Source organism: Mus pahari, chromosome 8 (assembly GCF_900095145.1).
Source record: "Mus pahari chromosome 8, PAHARI_EIJ_v1.1, whole genome shotgun sequence".
Classification (NCBI taxonomy): domain Eukaryota; kingdom Metazoa; phylum Chordata; class Mammalia; order Rodentia; family Muridae; genus Mus; species Mus pahari.
The window spans coordinates 24342573-24363499 of NC_034597.1; the positions used below are offsets into that span (position 1 = coordinate 24342573).

Genomic DNA, 20927 nt, shown 5'->3' on the forward strand with positions numbered 1-20927 from the left:
CAACAGCAGCAGCAAAAACCACAAAGCCTTTTGAAACCGTGCCCTGAATAATGATCACTGAATAATTACCAAATTTTAGTCTCACCCTCAAATCAATAAAAGTCTCCTATTTCTTTGTTCAAGAGGCTAGCCTGGCAACCTCTGGTCATTTTGGGGTCCCTTTGATTCAAATCCCCATAAACGAAATGCCCTTGTGTTGTTCAAAAGATGATTAGGTCTCATATGTACTGTCTCCATGCCAGGAGGTCCTGCCATCTGGTATCAGAGTGAATCTTTGACCGCTTTACCCACCACAATTACAAAAGTCAACATTGCATTTTCCAGGTCTTAGCAATGGTGCGTACACCACTAAAATTTCAAAATGCATTGTTTTCAAACATATCTTTGTGGATAGTTTTGTTCCTCAACAGATAGACCTATTTAATTGCTTTCTCTCATGATTTTTTTCCTCACCACCAAGTAATTCCTCAGAAAGTCAGTATGTTCTGGCTTCAGCCACTATCCTTGGCTTCTAGTACCCCACACATCTCCTGTCTTGTGGGCACAGTGTGAAGATCTTCTCTTCTTCATGCTGGTGAGAACATTTGAAAGAGGCCAGCCCCTATCTAGACCCTCTGCACCTCCATTTTAGAAATCCCTATAACTTTTTAATTTTCTCCCAACTTTAGACTACCTGCTTGCTCCAAAATGTATTTTAAAGTCATGTTTGTGTCCTGTGGAAGTCCTTTCTTACCAACAAACATTAGACTGTATTTGCTATATATATTTATATAGTAGTATTCAGTGTGACAACCCTGTGGGCTTCAAATTCTCTCAATGTTTCATTAAGCTCTTCAACATCTCTGACTCCAACTCTCGACAACAGAGCATCTGAGAGCTCCGACTTGCTTTGTAATTGCTTTTTTTCTTCTCCAGCTCTTACTCTCTCCTTGATCACATACCTCGACTTTGTCTCAAAGCTCATTGTAACTATTTTTGAAAAATCTAGTCTAACCCTTGGTCTCTCATGATCAGAAGTTTTATATCCTAGGGAGTAGGTCTGTGGCTTGCCTACGAGTACATTCACTCCAGAACTACAGAAAGGCTAATGTACTAAACTAGAAGAAGGAGGAGGTGTCACCAGGAGACTCAATTCCTCCTCCAGGCTTAGCCTCAGCAAGAACATCCTCAGTCCCTCTTTATGAGGCACTAGCATAGACACAACAGCAAGGCACCCACAAGCCACTCCCTTACCCCCCCCCCAGTTCTGTATACGCGCTCTCTCGTCCACAATTGATTTTGAGCTTTATGACTTCTTTAAGAAGACAAGTACACAAGCACTTAATAATGTAGGTGAAGGCTGGGGTGGCAGGGAGGTGAAAGGGCAGAGGAGGACATCTTGAAGGAATGAATTGATACCAAAGACTCATTACTATTGCTCCCTTTGCTTCTGTACATGTTAGAAAATGTCCACGAAGAGGTGAGAAGTAAAGTGCTTAGCATAGATGGCCACAAGTGTCACTTCCTTTGCCAAGGGCATTAGCAAGAGTTTTCCTCAATGGAGCTGCCACTGATTTGCTGGTGTGGGTCTTGGCCATGGGTAAGGCTGCCCCATGGGAGGCTGTGTCTATGGTATAGGATCAGAGATGGAGGTCATAGGAGATGGGCTCTGAGTGGCAGACTATCCAAGGTCCCCAAGTATGGCTACTGATGGTGCGTACAGGGATGCTGATATAGTCGGCATATATGGTCAAGGGCAATCTTTAGAAGTCCCTGGAAGCAATGTTGAATGCTTTTCTGGTTTTGGCAACCACCTCAAAGCTTATCTTTGGTGTTTTATCAACTCCATTGAAACCTTTGCACAGATCTTCTGTCCCTCCACAAGTCCATCTCAGCATTCTTCCACAGTATGGAAAGCAGCAGGATGGGATGGGAGGAGGAGCATCTGTGTCTCAGTGGAAATGTGGTAGACACAAGCTCAGCACTTTGTCGAGTGCCCTTCTCCTACAAATGGCCTCAGGCTCTCATGGGAGACTAGAACAGGAGCTCCCTCCTCAGGTGGGGCTGGTGACTGCTTACACAGGAAGCTGTATACAGGTAGACAGTATCTGTGTGGTTGTCCAGAGACAAGGAGGGAGAAGCCCAGCTCACGCTCCACACAATAAGACATGGTTAGTGGATGTATGCATTCAGAGGCACTCCCGCCTCTTTAAGGACCCCCATGCCCTCCGACTCTCATCTTCCTCATTGCCAACAGATTCTCTACACTGCTCTCACTCACTCCACATCTCTCTTTTTGGTCATTTCCTCTGGCCTTGGCAGGCTCCTGTCTATATCCCTCCCAGCCTTGGGCAGAATTTTCCTGTGCTTTTTGATGTTGGATACTCCTACTACTGTAGGATTAGGGTGCTGTAGCCTTTCCACTTAAATGGTGGAGCACCCGTTGGACACCCTTTTGCCTCAGAAGCATTATCCTTAACCTGGCCAGGACATGAACAAGACCCCACCACATGCCACATTCAACTTCACACTTATGGACACATCCAGCATATCATTTGCTCCTTATCTGGCACTGGCTCCTGTCTTGCCCTTGCCATCACCCTTGGGCTTTTCCTGCCTGACCTTTCTTCCCTACACTGCCTTTCAAGCCTCTCCCTTTCTTGCCTCCATCCTAAAGGAATCTTCCTTGCTCTGTTCTCTCTCTAGTGCCTCCCAGTGCCCAGGCCCCTCTTCTGTTTGCCAATGCTTTTCTTTACATGTGTGTCAGTAGGTAGTAGTATGTTTTGCATTTTGGAATAACTTTAGGTCTGTAGAAGAACTGAGTAGACAATACAGAGCATATCTGTCTACCTGATATCAGTGAACACTCTATGTTGTGACAGTGTTTCTGCCCAAATAGGGTGGTATTTGATTACTGCTGTGGTTTGAATACAAATTGTTCCCCCGTGGGCACATTGTGTCATTGTGACAGGCACTTGATCATCAGCTAGTAGCAGTGATGTTATTTTAGGAAGTTTTAGAAACCTTAGGAGGCAAGGCTTATCTGAACAGCTCTTCCCTACACACACTCTTGCCTACCATGGTGTTCTAAGCACACGGACCAAGTCACCATGGGTTAAACCCTTGGAAACCACCAGCCAAAACAAATCGTTCTTATACCAGGTGGAAAGACAGCTTCTCAGCTAGTTCTGAAACAAGAGCAACTGAAACTGAGTGGGCAAAAAAGCAATATCCCTGCTGAGGAGAAAACTGGCTGCCCAGAATGTCAGTCACCCAAGATTCCCCAAGCAGACAATGGATAGATGGCTTCTAGAACACCCTGAGCTGGCTTCTGGAGGCCTGAGGAGAGAGGTCAAGTCCTCAGCCTCTGACTCTCAGGGCCTTCACCATGTCAGAGATAACATCACAATTTGATCCCAGAAGGGACTGCAATGGGGTCGGGGAGGGGAGAAGGGGGCGGGGGGGGAGGGAAGAAATCACATCTATCAAAGTAAGTGACGTCTATGAAATTGGCCTTGACTCAAAGCTCAGTTTCCATGTCAGGATGAGTCCATACTCTCCTGCAGAGGAAGAGAGGTGTGAGCCATGACGAATCCTACCTCATATGCCTCACTCCCAGGAACAATTTATCAGTGCTATAGAGCTGTCAGTGCTGACATGATAAGGAATAACACCGGATGAATAATGCTTCCTCCAGCACCAACTCCTTTAATTACAAGCCTCTTCTTTCCAGAGGAGAGACAGAAGATGCGAAAACACCAATTTCATGCACTCGTGCCTGAATAATGTCTCCATGCTGCTTTTTCCAGATGGCGACCTCCTCACTGGAGGGACTAATGATGTGGGCATATTTAGGGAAAAACCAATAACGGAGTCTTTAACCTTCAACAACAAAAAGCGTGTTATACAAAATGTTCCTTGGGATACATTAGAAAATATCAATTACATTGCTCACTGAGGTGTAATCAGCTGTAATAATCAAAATTAATTTTTAAAAATAATTAAACAGACCCCAGGGCAAATAGTTGATGCTCTTATCTTATGACATCACAGTGTACATATGTACCTGAGAACCGTGCCTTCTGGTAACGACAAAGGCAGCTCGTGGAGATGAGTGATGGATGTGGGGTCTGAGGGCTGCTGGGTCTCAATGCAGTGCTCCCTCTTTCCAGAACCTCCCATGCCCATTCTTTAGTATCCTTGTCTGTGGCTGGTCTGTGCCCATTTCAACAGGGTGACCAGTGTAGAGAAGTCTAGCCGATTTTAAAATTTGAAACACGTTCTCCTCGTTTCAAAATGAATTTGTTTGTTTGTTTGTTTTTTTAAATTTAGGTGTTCCAAGAATACCTGCTGTTGGTACTGAAAAGTAACCCAGATCCAATTCCAGTTAAATCCAGCTTTAGACCTGGCTTTTCTATACATAGCCCCAACTGGGAAGGCACAAACACTCAGAGATTGTGGAATGTGATTACAAGGAGCAGACAGCCGAGTGGAGATACCACAACTGGGGTTTGAGATCCCTGTGACATCTCCCAGGTCAAGGGTCCTGTGCTCACCTCTGCTCTGCACTCAGGATCCTTTGCCTGTCGTCCTGGCATCAGTCTCATGGCTGAGGATAGGCTCCCACTCCATGAAGTCACTTTGCTGTGGTGCATGACACTTGAACGGCTGGCCAGTGACTTCTTCTCAGATGCTGTGGGAGGAGATAAGAGCTGAAGCTGAAAGAGGAGCACACACACACCAGTTCCACAGCTGGCTTGGCTGGCAAAGGGCTCTCTAGGGCCTGGATGCCGCAACCCTTCTGCCAAAGAGAAGCAGCGTAAACTGCAGGCTCACCCTGTGGTCTTCAGATATTCCTTCCACTAAGAAATGTGTGTGGCCTGTGGGGCCCCTAGACTTGGTCCAAACTCCTGTCTCCATGGCTCACTGGTGTCTCTAGCGAGATGTGAGAACATAAGGTGACATCCCAGAGTCACTTAACCTCACTAAACCTTGGTGTTCTCATATGATGGAATGGAGATGGAAGAATTAAGACCCGCTGGGTGTCATGAGGGTGGGCTAGAAGAATGTGCTTAAAGGACCTGGAACACCTAAAGTGTTCGGTACTTGACTGCTAGTGGGAGAGAGCCTCAGAGTCAGTCTCAGCTTTGTATACCTTTACATCTTCATGGGCATATATGTGCCTTGTTTTATTACACTTCTCTCTGGCACACAATTTAATATTGTGGCTCCAAACTACATGTACACCTGTTGCTACGGCTTGAGTGTGCTCCCTCCAAAATTCATGTAATGTCCCCACTGTGATGCCAGGAAGTGGCAAAGTCATGAGGCTTTGTCCTCAGGGCTGGATTCATGCCTTATAAAGGGGCTGAAGGAAACAGGCTCAGGCTTTCTCTGTCCTTCCATTCCTTATATTACGTAAAGACACAACATCCCAGCATACCGTAGAGGATATTACAAGGCTTGACTTGGAAGCAGACAGATCTCTGACTAGACAACGAATCTCATATACCCAGATCTTGGACTTCTTAGCCTTTAGAGCTCTAGGAAATTGAATTGCTGTTATTCATAAACTATCCAACTTATGTTGCAGCATGAATAGACTAAGATAGACATATGCAGGCATATATTCCAGAACAATTTGGAAAGCCAATTAGATAAGGGCTCTGGATTTCTGGACAGTGGGCCAATAGACAAGCAAACACCTACCTCTTGAGGTGCTGTAAACTTTTGTGATGTTGAAAGACTTTAAAGAAGCATGAATTTTGAACCTCAAAAGCTCACCACCAAAATTAAAATCTCATTGCTGAATCGATAACCACGAAGGCAGAATATTTGATTTTTTAATGTTAATATTTTAAGGATAGCATTCACTTCATGAAGTGACAGTGCATAGCCTGACGCTCAAGGCTTCTGTGTAGCTTGGAGCCAAGTTTCAAAGCTGATCAGTGGTCACTGGGGCCAGACCTAGTGCTCCAATCTCACAAGCCTTAGCCAGAGCCCTGGACAAGAGACTAGCCCCTCTAAGGGACTGTTACAAGCTGTCTGCTTGGTTGGTACTTCCAGCCTTCCTTTCCCCAGCATGTAAATACAGCATTCATTCTTTGTGATGACAGATAAGAAATGTTCAGTGATGTAAATCACACCCACCAAATGTATGAAACAGGAAAGGTCTGGCCCTGAGTGGAACCTTGGAAGATAATGGCTCTATGGGAGCTAGCAGTTTTTGTTCCTTGACCTGAGGGGGACAGAGACCTAAGTAATGCTGCCAGGCTCTGAGCATCGTCTCCTCCCAAAGTGGGGTGACCTCTTCGATCTTCACTTCGCTTTCCCCAGCCTTCACGGAGAGATCTATCTTGAAGGCATCCTCCAGGGTCTGTCGCCTCTGTGCCACCAGCTGCTGCCACAGCGCCCGCACTGACTTCTGGATGCTGTGCTGAACTGAGAAAGAGAGTACACAGCACAGTGAGGGTGGCCTCCCCAAATCAGAACTGAGAGGTCACAAGACAGAATATCACTTCTTGATGTCTTGATAATCCAGCATTGCAAGCTCCACCCAGAAGTCAGTATGTAGATCCAACACTACCAACATCCATATAAACTGGCTTTTTCCTTCTTCCCATGTCTTTCTCTTACTAAGACCTGTCTGCCTCTCATGCCCAAATCTAACAAATGAGATCAAGGGATAAAGGAGACTCTCTCCAATCCCCAATTCTGTCTGATCCCAGTGGCATCCCTCAGTAGCTGATACCAGTGACTCCTCAGTAGCTGTGGTGGTTTGAATATGCTTGGCCCATGAGAATTGCTATTATTAGGAGGTGTGGCCTCATTGGAGTAGGTGTGGCCTTGTTGGAGTAGGTGTGACCTTGTTGGAGGAAGTGCATTACTGTGGGTATAAGCTTTGAGGTCCTATGTTCAAGCTCCACCCAGTGCAGAAGAGATATACACACCCCCTTCCTAGCTACCTGCAGAGGAGAATGTCCTGCTGCTGCCTTGGGATAAAGATGTAGAACTTTCAGCTCCTTCTCCAGCACCATGTCTGCCTGCATGCTGCCATGCTTCTGGCTATAATGATGATGGACTAGTAAATGTTTGCCTTTATAAGAGTTGCCTTGGCAACCTCAGGAAATAGGAGGTTGTAGGGACCCTCCAGAATGCACCAGAGACCTGGGAGGTGAGAGACTCTCAGGAACCAAAGGGAGGGACCTTAGATGAAATTCCCAACAGTAGGGAGAGGGAACTTATAGAGCCTACCTCCAGCAGGAAGACAGGACATCAAGTGAGGGATGGGGTTGCCATCCCACAGTCACATCTCTGACCCATAATTGTTCCTGTCTGAAAGAATTACAGGGATGGAAATGGAGAGGAGCCTGAAAAAAATGAAGGTCCAGCGAGAGGCCCAAAGTGGGATCCAGCTCAAGAGAAGGTCCCAAGGCCTGACACTATGACTGAGGCTATGGAGTGCTCACAAAAAGGGACCTAGCATGACTACCATCTGAAAGACCCGACAAGCAGCTGAAAGAATCAGATGCAGATATTTGCACCCAGCCAATGGACAGAAGCAGCTGATCCCTGTTGTTGAATTAGGGAAGGTGAAAAGAAGCTGAGGAGAAGGTTGATCCTGTAGGAGGACCAGCAGTCTCAATTAATCTGGACCCCCAAGATCTCTCCAACACTGGACCACCAAACACACAGCATACACCAGCTGATATGAGACCCCCAACACACATACAGTAGAGGACTTCTGGGTCTATGTTCATTCAGAGATTGTGTACCTAACCCTCAGGAGACTGGAGGCCCCAGGGAGTTTAGGGGTCAGGTGGGATAGGGGTGGGTTGGGGGCATCCATGTGGAGACAGGGGCATGGGAGGTGTGGGATGTGGAGCAATCAGAGGGTGGATGGGGCGGGGAATGGAATATGGAGTGTAAAAAAATTAATTAATTAAAAATAAAAAAGAGTTGCCTTGGTCATGGTGTCTCCTCACAGCAATGGAAACCCTAAATAAGACATTAGCTAAAGGGTTACCCCAAGCATCTCCTAATGAACCTTCTTAAACATGTTGGTCTCTGCAGAGAATGGAACCCAAATGCAAGGGTGAGCCCAGGTGGATCATTTCATTTTCCTAACATTGGATCTGCTTCTCAGACAGACTCTGCCCTTCTCAGCGCCCTGGGTTATCTAATACATAGACACACCGACAAGCCAGCCCTGCTTGGCACACTGACGTCTCTAGTCCCTTGAACTGTGTGTGTGCAGGTTTATCCAGACACGAGGATGCGTGGAGGCCAGAGATCAGTGTTGGATGTCTTTATCACTCTCTACCTTAGTCTGGCTGAAACCGAAGCAGCAGCTTACTGGCTTGGCTCGGTTGGTTGGCCAACAAGTCCTGGGATCCTCCGGTGTCTATCTCCCCAGTGCTGACATTACAGGTATTTGCCACCATGGTCTGCTTTTTACATGAGCAGTAGGGATAAGAACTCGTATCCTCATGCTTATTCCGTGAGCATTTATTTCCTAGCTACTCCCTAGGTCTGGGGACTGTTTTGCTAATCCCACCTCTACCAAATTCCAGAGTATAGCCATGCATGCTGTAACTGACACTATGTCAGTATAAAGTTTAAAGCCACAAGCTTCTGAAATCAGAAATGTTTAGGAGCCTCTCTGACCACAGCCCAGATGTGCACACCCTGATGATTTATATTACACGGTGTATACGGTGTATGATACAGACTTCAAATCCAGCAGCAGAGGTTTGGGCCTACTCAATCAAGACAGAATGAATGTAGTTCTTAACACATAGATGTGGGTACATGTGTGCTTTGGTTCGTGTGTGTGTGTGTGTGTGTGTGTGTGTGTGTGTTTAACTGACAATTAGGGGGAACAAAGCTGAGAGGTAGCAAGGTACTGGTTTGAATTGGCATGTCAGTTTCAACTTGAGTGAGAAGCCAAGGGATTGAAGTAATATACGTTCCTCTGTCTTTTTACCCATCCTTCTATCTGACCTTCTATGCCTCCATCCTCCTGCCCATCTCTCCATCCTCTCATCTGTGCATTCATCCTGCTTTCATATATCTCTCCTCTCACCCATCCCTTGCCATTCTGTCTGGAGCTTACACTGCAACTTCTGCTGCCCACTTCAGCCCCACACAGAACACCCAGCAGAACGTACCATCGCCCAGACTTGGGAGCCCCTCCTCCTTCTTATCTTTCACTTCTTCATTTGGGGAGAGGAAGACTTGGTGATAAGGAGTAATTCTGGGCTTGGGCTCCAATCCAAATCCTTCGGGATAACTAGTAAACAAGACAAATTTCACGGTAAACTCAAGTTTCCTTGGGACTATGCCATGGCTCTCTTTGTTCTTTTCTTTTCTTTTCTTTTCTTTTCTTTTCTTTTTTTTTTTTTAAGGAGAGGCTGCTCCTAAAATTCAGTATATATCAACATGGAAAAGCATACCAAGTTAAAGAAAATACAACTTAACAATGTCCATAGCTAATATTGAACAAAGGGTTTCCATACAGCAGAAAAAAATGTCTTATCATTATAGGTTGTCCAGGCTGTGGAATCCTTCTTGTGCCTCCAGCAGAGCCCATATTCCATCTCTTAGTGTCTCTCCCCTGTCATCACAACTGGACCTTCCAAAGCGCTGACACTTGACTCTGTTGGACCTCCATGTCATCCCATAGCCAGAGACAGATTCCAGGGCATGTAACTGCACAGAGTCTCATACATTGAAGGACTCTGTTACTGCCATCTTGACAACACTAGTCATTATTAAATGTATGCTTCATATTTCATTTTGTCAGGGCCCCACAGTCCTAATGGGAGTGCATGGTTCATATACTAGATTCCCCTGCAACCTTATACTTTGGGAGCCCGATGCATGTTAGTGCCCTGTACCCTCTTCTAGAGGGCCCAGCCTCCTGGGCAGAAAAGAAAATACTTACAATATGTAGATAAAATATAAAATAGCAAACATAGAAATACAAATTTGCCCATGTTCAAGAAAACCCACCGTTGAAATGTAAAGGATAAAATGTTCTACAGGGGGGCCTGCAGAGGCTACCATTCCCAATATGTTCTGGTTGCTTCAGCTGGGCTCCCACACAAGGAGACTAGGAAAATCCTCCAGACTTAACCACACACTGAAAATGGATGGTTTTCAAATTAACAAATGGTAGTAAGACTAGTGCCTCTCTGGGATGGAGACTTCCAGAGCACTTCCCAAGGCCTCTAGTTAGTCCCCGCTGGCCTTGATCTCATGACCTTGCTGCTTCACCCTCCTGAGGCACAGGCACAGGGTTGGCTTCCTAAATGACCTTAAGCCAAGTCAACCCTAGTGATAACTGATGCTCAATAAGAGTAGCTATAGGATCCAGAGAGGTCTTTTATTCAAATGATTAAACTTATCATTTACACTGGCATTTGTATGATTGAAAAAGGTGGACTCAGGCATGGTGGCAGATTCAAATAATCCTAAGACCCTAGAGGTAGAGGCAGCAAGATCAGAGGTTCAAGGCCAACCTCAGTCATGCAGCAAGTTTGAGACTAGACTAAGCCACTTCTTAAAACTAAAACAAGAGGCAGGGAGAGAGAGGAGTCGGAAGATGGTATGAGTGATGTTAAACCTAGCACTCGAGGCTGGAGGAGGAGGTGTGCTGTGAGTGTGAGGAGGAAGTCTGCTGTGAGTGTGAGGGGAGGTCTGCTGTGAGTGTGAGGGGAGGTCTGCTGTGAGTGTGAGGAGGAGGTCTGCTGGGAGTGTGAGGAGGAGGTCTGCTGTGAGTGTGAGGGGGAGGTCTGCTGTGAGTGTGAGGAGGAGGTGTGCTGTGAGTGTGAGGGGGAGGTCTGCTGGGAGTGTGAGGAGGAGGTCTGCTGTGAGTGTGAGGGGGAGGTCTGCTGTGAGTGTGAGAGGGAGGTCTGCTGTGAGTGTGAGGAGGAGGTCTGCTGTGAGTATGAGGGGGAGGTCTGCTGTGAGTGTGAGGGTCTACTGTATGAGGAGGAGGTCTGCTGTGAGTGTGATTGTGAGTGTGTAATATCCTGCCGCCTTGTTCTCCCCTCACTCAACACGGCTCTCTTCGCAAGAAGCCACATCCACAGGCTCAGCACAGCCAAGCATCCCCAGCCTCAAACTGGGGTTCAAAAGGCCTCAGAATCTGAAGCTTTTTAAAACAAGATGACACTGCAAGAGGAAAATTCTACACTCAACCTTATGTGGTTCCCAATGGAAACAAAATGTATTAAACATGATGTACAAAATTGTTGTCAGGCCACAGGTGTAAGATATATTTGAAATAAATGTACATAATGTTTACTGCTGTGTACCATTCTCAGTATATTTCATTACATATATATATATATATATATATATATATGTGTGTGTGTGTACACATATATGTGTGTACATACATATATGTGTAAAATGAAATCATATACACATACAAATATATGCATATATATAATGAAATATATAGGTATAAATAAATAGATATATAAATATTTACAAAATTTTTAAAAATCCAAACTATGAAAGACATTTGGTTCCAAGCATTTCTGCTGAAAGAGTAAATCTCTTCTACTTTTTCCAGGGAGATGAGTTGAATATAATACAGTCAAGAACCATAGATTCAAATGGGGCTTCCAGAAAAGGGTCTTATTCAAAAGCAGTTTGTCAGTGTATCTAAGGTAAGTATGTTTGTTCATATTGTTCTGAATCCCATACATATTGTGTGCTGTTTTCTACAAAGAAAATTATTTCTAACTTGTATGGCACATTGAATTATGAACATTTTTCCATACTGAGATTGCATTTATCAAATATTAATGTTTCAGAAATCTGGCTATATAAAAAGAAATCAATGTGTACACTTAATGTTTGCATCTTCTGCCTCAAAAAATGAAATCAATTAAGTATCTGAGAACTGTGGAAATGAGGTAAACTGTTATTTTTTCATGCCTCTAGTTGTTTGGTCACACAGAGTTGGGGCTGGTTTGACTATCAAGCACTGCACACAACTTCAGCTGTCCAGCTGAACAGAAAGCTTCTTTCATTTATATCGACCTCCCCTCCATGTCCTTCCCTCTGTATATTGTTGTTCTGCCCTGAGCACTGGCACAGGGAAGAAAGCTTCAGTTCTTACCTCCTGGCATTCAACAGCAAAAGACAATGCATGAGGCACAGGAGGAAGCTGACATTGGAATTGTAGGTGGCAAAGATGATGTCCCAGTGCTCCTGTAGGAAGTCCAGGATGCTGAGGAGGCCAAGGCACTCAGACAGGGTCTGCTGGGGCTTGGAGAGGCAGTGCAGGATGACTTTATTCAAACTGCTGTACAATGCACTCATGACGGTGTCCTTTTGGGAAGATGGGTTCTCGATGACCTGCACCACCAAAATGAGACACACACATCCTCATGAACAGTTTACTATTTGACACACTGACCCAGTTTACCACGGAAACAATGCTTTGAAAAGCTAAACGGTCGCAGACACTTCTGTGTACAGTGGGCAACTCTTAATGCAGAGACTCACAACGGGTCAGTATGAGGAGACTCAGCCCTAAACAATACCTATGTCGCCTCCTCCAAAGACTCAGAGAACAGCCCACGAGAGGGAAACAAAGACTAAGAACTGGAGGGTGGGAAGGAGTTCTGTGGGGGAATGTCTTCTGGTCATGGTGTGGATGGTACACCTGGAGCTTAAAGCAGCTGTGGCCACCAGCACATGACGTGCACAAGGCTGGGCCCACTGATATGCCATCATAGATGGGGGGGGGGGCAGGGTGGAATGGTCCCATCTCTCTCAGAGGAACTCTAGACAATTAATAGTTCCTGGGAGAGGAGAAGCCACTTCCTACACTCCTCAGTGGTACATGACCTCACGCAAGTAAACTGTAATGAAATGAAGTGGGCTACAAAAAAAGACATGAAATTGGGGGGTCTTGGGAGGAAGGAGGCGTTCAGGAGGAGGGGGAAGGGAAGAAAGGATAGTTTGGAGGACTTTGAAAAGAATGCATGGGATTGTGAATGAACATATTTTTTAAGTGACACAACCTGACCTGTCACTAGGTTTCTACACTCTTGAGCCTCTGCTGAAGAGAGGATCAATAAAGGCAATTTGCAGAATTCAAGAAGAAACTCATAAAGACAAAGAAGCTAAGAGCTGACCACAGCCATATTTTGGAACACGGATTTAGTAATCACAGGTTTATGAAACACTGGTGAGATGGCTAACATTCAATATATGAACATATGCTGTTCTAAAACAGGTATGTTATTAATAATTACAATAATATTAATAATTAAAAGAGAAATTAGCAATAGTCCCAGTATATGTTTGTACGTATGTATGGATGTGTATATATACTTCATTAAGTGACTATTAGATGACCTTATTTTAGGGAGAAAGGTTGAGGTCAGGGTGGTTAGCTGGTCAACGAGGGTCAAGCCCATCCCCGACACCTGAACTGTGTCCCTTTCTCTCTCTTGTCCCCTAAAGGAGTTAGAAGCAACAGACTTTGTTCAGTTCATCAAAAAGTCAGGGAGGTTAAAGAGGGCCAGAGTAGCTGGCTTAGAATAGCTGGCTCAATAAGTCCACTTGCCCTCTGCAGGACACAGGTCACCAATGGGCAGTTTTGGATTCTGTCAAGATGGCTAGTTAGTTGGGCTCTCTTAGAGTAGAGCAGCTAGTGCTGTAGTTCTCTGCTGAGAGTTAGGGCTCAAGGTTTCATCACCATCCTGTCTGCACCTTTCAAACCATGGTTAAGGGCTGTGGGTGTGGATTGCAGAAGGCAAGAGAAAGGACTGGGCCTAAGGGACCGCCCTTCAGGGTAGGCAGGGACTCTCAAGCATGCCTGGCCTTTTCAGAGCTTTCTTTTTTTTTCTTATCTGTCTTGGACTCTATCTCAACTCCAGGAAGGAAGATGTAGCTGAATGAAGAAGACGCCCAGTCCACCCACAGGATGCTTCTCAGCACCCTGGTGACGCAGCTTCTTACCACTATGATGTGCTCTATGATGAAGAGGAGGATGCGCCTGGGATCTGCTGAGAACATCCCACTATACAGTTTCTCAGCCAGTTTCTGGGTGAAGTAGGAGATGCTTGCAAGGGAAGGCACAGTACCAGCTTCTGTATTTGGCAGAGGTTCCTTGCTGCCTGGGTGAGGAAAGGAAATGGACCGAAATTAGTGTCTGATGGATTTCTCCACCCCACAGCCGACAAATCCTTTTCGGTGTCCATGTCCTAGTCACCGGTATACCCCAGGGCTCTGAAGATGGAGTCTCTAGTGGGTACACAGAGAACACATATTGATTCAAAGCAAACTAAGCTTAAATAAGCCAGTTAGTGATGTAAATCAAGGGATGAGAAGGCAACCAAGAGAATATTTTCTCTGGGAGTTCTTGGACATGAAAACAAGAGAGTTGAATATTCAAGGCTAATGAGAAGGGATCCCAAGACCACGCCGACATGCTGGACTGATGTGTGGGCTAGTTTTTAAACAGTGTGACACAAACTAGAGTCATCTTGACAAAAAGAACATCAATCGTGGATTTGCCTTCATGAGATTGGTCTGTAAGCAAGCCAATGGGGCACTCTCTTGATAAATGATTGATGTGAGAGCGCCAAACAGACCCCGTCCTCCCAAGTCACTTTTGACCATAGACGTTTAACACAGAGCGAAGGCCAACGAGGGCAATTGCAGAGAAAGCCTCAATGTAATGTAAATGTAAAGAGCCTCAACATAAAGCAGATAGCCAGACTCATTTACACAGCAGATAGCGCGTTTACCTCACTGTGTGGAGATCTCAGATCCTTCCTAGACTCACTCTGAGTTAGCCGAGACTGTCCCATGCACAGTCCAGGCCAGCAACCCAGTCACTCTGCCATTCAGAGACAGAGACAAGATGAACAACTGGGTGTCCGCATTCTGCCTATATAGTCTCGTACTCTTCTCCATGCCAGATAGCAAGAGAAAGGCACAAGCCAGGTTTGCATGCTGTGTGGCACAGGAAAATCCTAGAGGCAAGCTGTGTCGCATGGGATTCCCGTGGCTCAGAAAATGCTGGCGGGACATGACCTTGATTTTTAAATGAAGCCTCAGCTGTCCTAGAACTAAGGTCTCAAGTGTTGCAGGATGGCTGCATCTTTATTTGGGGCCTTTTGTTCAAGAAATGCTTTCTGGGCAGTGAGTCTGTCATTAGCATGGGTAAGAAAGAAGGTGCTGAGTGTGTTAGGCTCAGTTATCTCACAGTCCCGAAGCATGAGTCAAGTTTCTGATGAAGTCACAGGAGACTGATCTGAATCCAGAAACTCTGAGGAGTTTCTACCTCAGAATGGCCCATGGAAAATAGCAACCATCCCCCTATCCCGACCTGTGTCAACAGAGGTCATCAAACTCTCACTGAAGACAGATGCAAAGGGAATGGTAACACTCAATCTGGGGATCTTGGTGTCCCCGTGACCTGCCCAACACTGGAACAGAGAAGAGCGCAGAAGCCACATGCTCACCCCTTACAGTTGGCATGCTACCTCACTCACCTCTTAGGGTTAGCATGCTGTCCCCACTTGGGACATGGAATATGTCCATGGTGGAAAGTAGGACCTCAGACTGGAAGTCTCGCTTCTGCTGGCTGGTAGCGCCATCCGGGGAAGCCTGAAAACATGGCCCAGGACTGAGACGCCAGCCATCGAGTCATCGTGTCCCCTTAGCGACCACATTCTCCTTGGCTGACTTGTGAGTATGAACTGCTGACTGGCCTTGACTGCCCTTCTCTGAGGCATTTTCCTCTGATGACCCAGCCACCTCACCCAGGAGGGAAAACTGTCTCTCAAGAGTGAAAAAGCGAATTAGAGGAGTCCACAGCCAATGGCCACCTGACAGGTATCTTGATGTAAAGCTAGGACACGACATGCCACTGCCCTTAGGGACAAGAGCTGAAACCACCCCTGAACAAGCTTCTGCCCCAGAATCCTGCTTCTCTTCCCCTTCTCCTGAAGGCCTACTTACAAATAACTTCCACCAAACCCTTGCCTCAGGCTCTGCTTCTAAGGACTTCCCATCTATTGTCTGCTGGGCCACCTAGGCCTGGGGTTCATAGGTCCCACACCAAGTCACTGCAATACTAACCGTCAAACTCCCAACAGCAGCTGGTGTCTAGGTCTGGGCATGCCCTGCCCTTGAAGGCCAGTCTCCTCCCACTGCACACAGTCCACCAACACCCCCCCTTCTAACCTACCTCCAGGACGACCTCCAAGGGCAGCCACTGCTTGGGACTGGACCCTCCAAGCAGCAGCTCCCTCAGGAGGACTTGCATGAACTCTCTCAGCTGCCTCCGAGCTGGATGTGGCTGGAAAGATGCTTGGAACCCCTCCGCAGCATGGCTGGCTTCAGCAGAGGCCCCGGGACTGCTCGTGTTTCTAGAGGACTCAGATGTGGTCTCCTGGGAGAAGTGACAGAGCAGTGTAGTTGGCTCCGCTTGGAAGCCTTTGCCCACATGCCACTGTGGGCAAGGTCCTCATCAAAGCTACCTAACTCCTGCATGCAAACCTGTTCAGCAGAGGAAGGAGATGGGCCAAGCCTCAAAATTGTAAGGTGGCCACATCTGTCTGAGATGAACTTTGAGAGCCACAGAGTCAGAGACCCTTGAGGAGGTCTAGAATGCCATGCTGGGCATGGCAACGTCCGGTTCTGGGACTCAGCTCTGAGTCCAGTGCTCTGCCTATCCCAGCCCTGCTAATGCTGACAGACAGCATCTTTGGACAAGGACAGAAAGGTAGTGCTGGAGGATCTCTCCCCAAATCTACTTAGGTTCTCACTGAGGACTTGCAGAGAGAGAAAGAGAGAGAGAGAGAGAGAGAGAGAGAGAGAGAGAGAGAGAGAGAGAGAGATGGGCAGGCTCATTCCCCTAGATAGTCCAGGACAACATGGAGATGCCAAGAGGCTAAACGATAGACCCAAGGACACATGGCCAGGGACTCTTGACTCCCGCCCCGTGAACTTTTCATGTGCCTTCATCTGTCGGCACCCCCCTTTGCTCATTCATAAAATTAATGCAGCCATTCTTAATTAAGCCATAAAATGAATTTAATGGCACCTAGGGAGGTGGTGACTGCATTAATTAGCTCCGTGCGGCCTTGACTGGAAAGATGCCATATAAATTCACAGCAAATGGAAGGCATTTGGCCACCGGCCACCTACAAGGGGTTCTGTCTCATTGTCTATGCAACAAAGACCTGGCAGAGATGACTTGGTTGAGGCTAGGAAGGTTGAAGGCTACTTCAAAACTGGAGCAGATGCCCTAAGATTGGGGCCTGCTTGGTCCACAGAGCCGTTTGTGGGCCCGAGAGAGGATCTGCGGGGGAGGGACTTTCTCCTGTTTTCCTCCCACAGAAGGGACAGGGCGCCATGGAGAAAGAACCTTGGGCCAGAAGGCACTTGGCTAAAATCTCCCAATTCAGCAGATGCCAAACCTGGCTGGGACACAGGCTGAGGTAGCACCAGGGTCATAGAGCCAGGCCACAGATTTTGGGAGCCTGGTTCTCTAAGACCCACTGGGGACAGTAAGAGCAGCCTGAAGGACTGTCCTCCCTGCTTGGCCCAGGTCACCTGGTCAAGCTTACATTTGGGTCTCCCAGCTGCAGCCAGCTGGGCCCTCCTTGGGTCTTTCTGGCTTTTTAGCTCATTTCTAGCAAGTTACTTGAGCATATATGGGTTTGTCATACCATTGTGCAACAGCTTTCTCATTTTTTAACTCATCTTCCAGTCTTTATATTTAATCTCTTTATTTAAACTAAATATGCTTGTCCCTTAGCATCCATGGGATATCGATTCTAGGAACCCCTGAAGATACCCAACTCCCCAGATGCCCAAATCTGTTATACAAAATGGTAGCATATTTGCATAGATTCTGCCCAAATTGCCCTGCCCCATTACTTCACCATCTCTACATGAGTGGCAATGCTTAATATAACATCAATGTTGTTATAATGCAATGTTTATGGAATAATAATGGGAAAATCTGCACATGTTGGGTACAGAAAAAAACATGTTTAATGTCTAAACGTATTTCCGTCTGAAGCTGGGATCACTCCCAAACAAAGCTCGTGGACACAGAGCACTGGCCAGACACCTCAGACTTAGTCAGCTGTTTATTTTCAGCTGATCACAGCGGGAAGGAGACAGGTTTAGAGGACTGCCACTTTAAATCTTCGAAAGGTAGCATTTCTCAGATTTGCCACCCTTTGGCCAGATGGGCCTGAGCTCAGAGACACAGAGGGAGACTTTTTTCCCCTGGGGCTCTGTTCTCTTTCTTCTGCCTTCAACTGGAGCTGATGGGCTTCACAAAGCACCAGGTTCGGGCCCGTACACCAGGGGCTCCAGAGATGAGCAAAAGTCTCATGAACACACCTTTGAAAGGGAGCTGCTTCAGAGCCCTTCGCTCAATCCACTGGCCTTTTTTATCACATTGTGATGAGGGGCCACTCCATGCTCAACTCTGAGAGTCAGGGGTCATAAGCCCTGCTTCTAATATGCCTTCTAGCTAATGTTACAACTTGCAAACAAACATCACAGCTCCCTCTGGGTCTCTGCTTTCTAGTCCACCAGGATGGGGACTGAAGTGCCTGTCTTCTTCCTGTCTTTCACTCTCTGCCCCCGCCCCCTTGCTCTCACGGCCTGCTTTCACTCAGATCCCCAGCGCTCTTGACCTACCGGACTCTACACCTGGCATGGGTCCTCTGACTCAAACTCACAATTCTTCCTAAAGCCCCTCTTCTAAGCGTTCATCAATCAAGATTCAAGGCCTCCTCTTCTAGACCTAAGTGAGTCCTTGCTCTTCTTGGTCTATCGGGCTCCGAGCTGGGCTCTCACAAACCTACTACCCAGAAAAAGAACTGGATCGAGTTCCAGAGGTCTAAAGACGGAAAAGAATTACTGAGAAGAAAAAGTGGAAAGAAAGGCAGTGGTACCACCTAGGCTCTGTCCATGGCACAGGTGGCAAGAGGCCCCTGGCAAGGGATACTGGTTTCCCAACACCAGGATGGTATATACTCCACAAATACATATTTGAACTTGAGCTATGATAAAATATCACATTATTGAGGTTTTTAACAACTAAAACAAGTAAACAAACAGAAACTGGACTCTGGAGCTGAAATTGACCTTGAGCTGCACCTCACAGTCAAGAAAAGGGAAATTACCCATGTTGTTTATTCTGTGTTCAGTCAAGTTGCTTAACGTGCATTTTAACTTTGGGAGGCAGGGAGGTATGCGGCCCTTCACCCGTGAAGGATGACGCCATTCATGGCTGCTCACCCTGCGGCCTCAGAGCAAGGCGAGTCCTACCTTCTGGGTTTCCAGGGGGAAAGTGATAATGGCCATGGTCTGGAGGAAGTCAGGGGTCCTCCACGCTGGGTCCTGGGGGTAGGAGCGGTGCACTAGGCGGAGGAACTGAAGAACACTGCTGGGGAGTGTCTGCTCCCAGGCGCTGTCTCCTGAACCTGCAGGGGGCTGAGGACACACTCTGTGAGACACGATGTGAGACACAGCATGCAGCAGCTGGACAGAGGGACAGGGTGCAGCAGCAGGACAGAGGGACGGGGGGGGGGTTACTGAGAGAGACCAAGGAGCTAGAATACAGGGGGACATCTTCAAGAGTCTTGGTGTGACATGCTTCTGGCAATTGCCTAAGACAGCTGGGCAGTAGCAGGAGCTGGTCACAAAACAGGTGCGGACATTGTTCTACGTATTTCATATATGATCCTTCCCTCACCTGAGAGAATGCATTCCATATTTACCTCTGTTTTGCAGTTGGAAACACAGAGGCCTGGAGAGGCTCACCCTCACCACAGACCACCCAGCATGTGAAGGTCAATGAGGGTGAGCCCAGGTGATCTGCTCGAGTGTACTGTGTCCTCACACATTCCAGCAGGTGTGGACATGGCATGCTGGACTCATGGAAGAGTGTGCCTGTCAATTCTCAGCCTTCCTCAGCCTAGAGCCAACTTCCCCACGAGAGACTCCACCCTGACCCACACCAGGGCCTCCCTAGTCTGAGTAGGGCTTGAAGAGACCTACATATGCCAACCAGGAGCCTTGCATGTGTTGTGTTGTGCTGAGCTGTGATGTACTGAGCTGATTCTCTGGGCCCTGTCTGAGTTGGAGTTTCCTTCCATACTCTGCTCTCTTCTGCTCTGGTCTAGGCTCCTCCTCCACTCAGTTCCCTTGTGTAACATACCCAGCTGCTCATTCGGAGGCTGACACGTGCCCCAGCCAAGATGTCCAGCTACTGGCTAACATCTTGATGTTCTGATGTGTGCAGCTTCATATTGACCGGCCTCAGTCTTAGGCTCTTTCTCTGCAGAGCCACACCAGCACACAGAGTCAACACCCAGCCTATTCTAAGTGACTCATGGGTAGGTATTAGAGTTATTCTTAGGATTAAATATAGCCTTTGTCTCTCATCCCTCTACAAGTTTACCTTGTGTAGAATCTTATCTAGTGAAACTGTCAAATGTCACCTTTATAACAGGTCTGCTCATTGTATTAGATCAGTACCAAGTGGCTTTGCCCATTATTATGATGTTAAACTAATATTCTTCACATGTGAATTTAATGTACTTGCTAATGCATTGCAAACATTTAGCCTTATACTTTCATCTTCCTCTGCATATTTTACATCTTTGTTTTTAGTTTTAAATGAGCTTACATGTCACTTTCGCTTTGCTTTTGATAACATGTTGGCTAGGTAGACAACAGGTTCCTTATACTATGAACAAAAAATACACATCTTAGATATCAACATCCTTAGCCATCAGGGAAATGCAAATCAAAACAACCCTGAGATTCCATCTCACACCAGTCAGAATGGCTAAGATTAAAAACTCAGGTGACAGCAGATGCTGGTGAGGTTGTGGAGAAATAGGAACACTCCTCCATTGCTGGTGGGATTGCAAGCT

At 46.7% G+C, this 20927-nt stretch overlaps 1 protein-coding gene across 1 annotated transcript in view; it reads right to left on the bottom strand.

The window, feature by feature from the left end:
- The window catches only part of Wdfy4 (WDFY family member 4), a 237520-nt gene that overhangs the window by 105953 nt on the left and 110640 nt on the right, over nt 1-20927 (bottom strand). Inside the window, exons 32-39 of the mRNA XM_029541917.1 lie at nt 19315-19479; nt 16208-16411; nt 15510-15624; nt 13969-14126; nt 12116-12354; nt 9150-9271; nt 6235-6420; nt 4536-4672 (exon numbers count right to left, since the gene is read on the bottom strand). Coding sequence (XP_029397777.1) covers nt 4536-4672; nt 6235-6420; nt 9150-9271; nt 12116-12354; nt 13969-14126; nt 15510-15624; nt 16208-16411; nt 19315-19479 — 1326 coding nt within the window. The remainder of the gene's footprint in view (nt 1-4535; nt 4673-6234; nt 6421-9149; nt 9272-12115; nt 12355-13968; nt 14127-15509; nt 15625-16207; nt 16412-19314; nt 19480-20927) is intronic.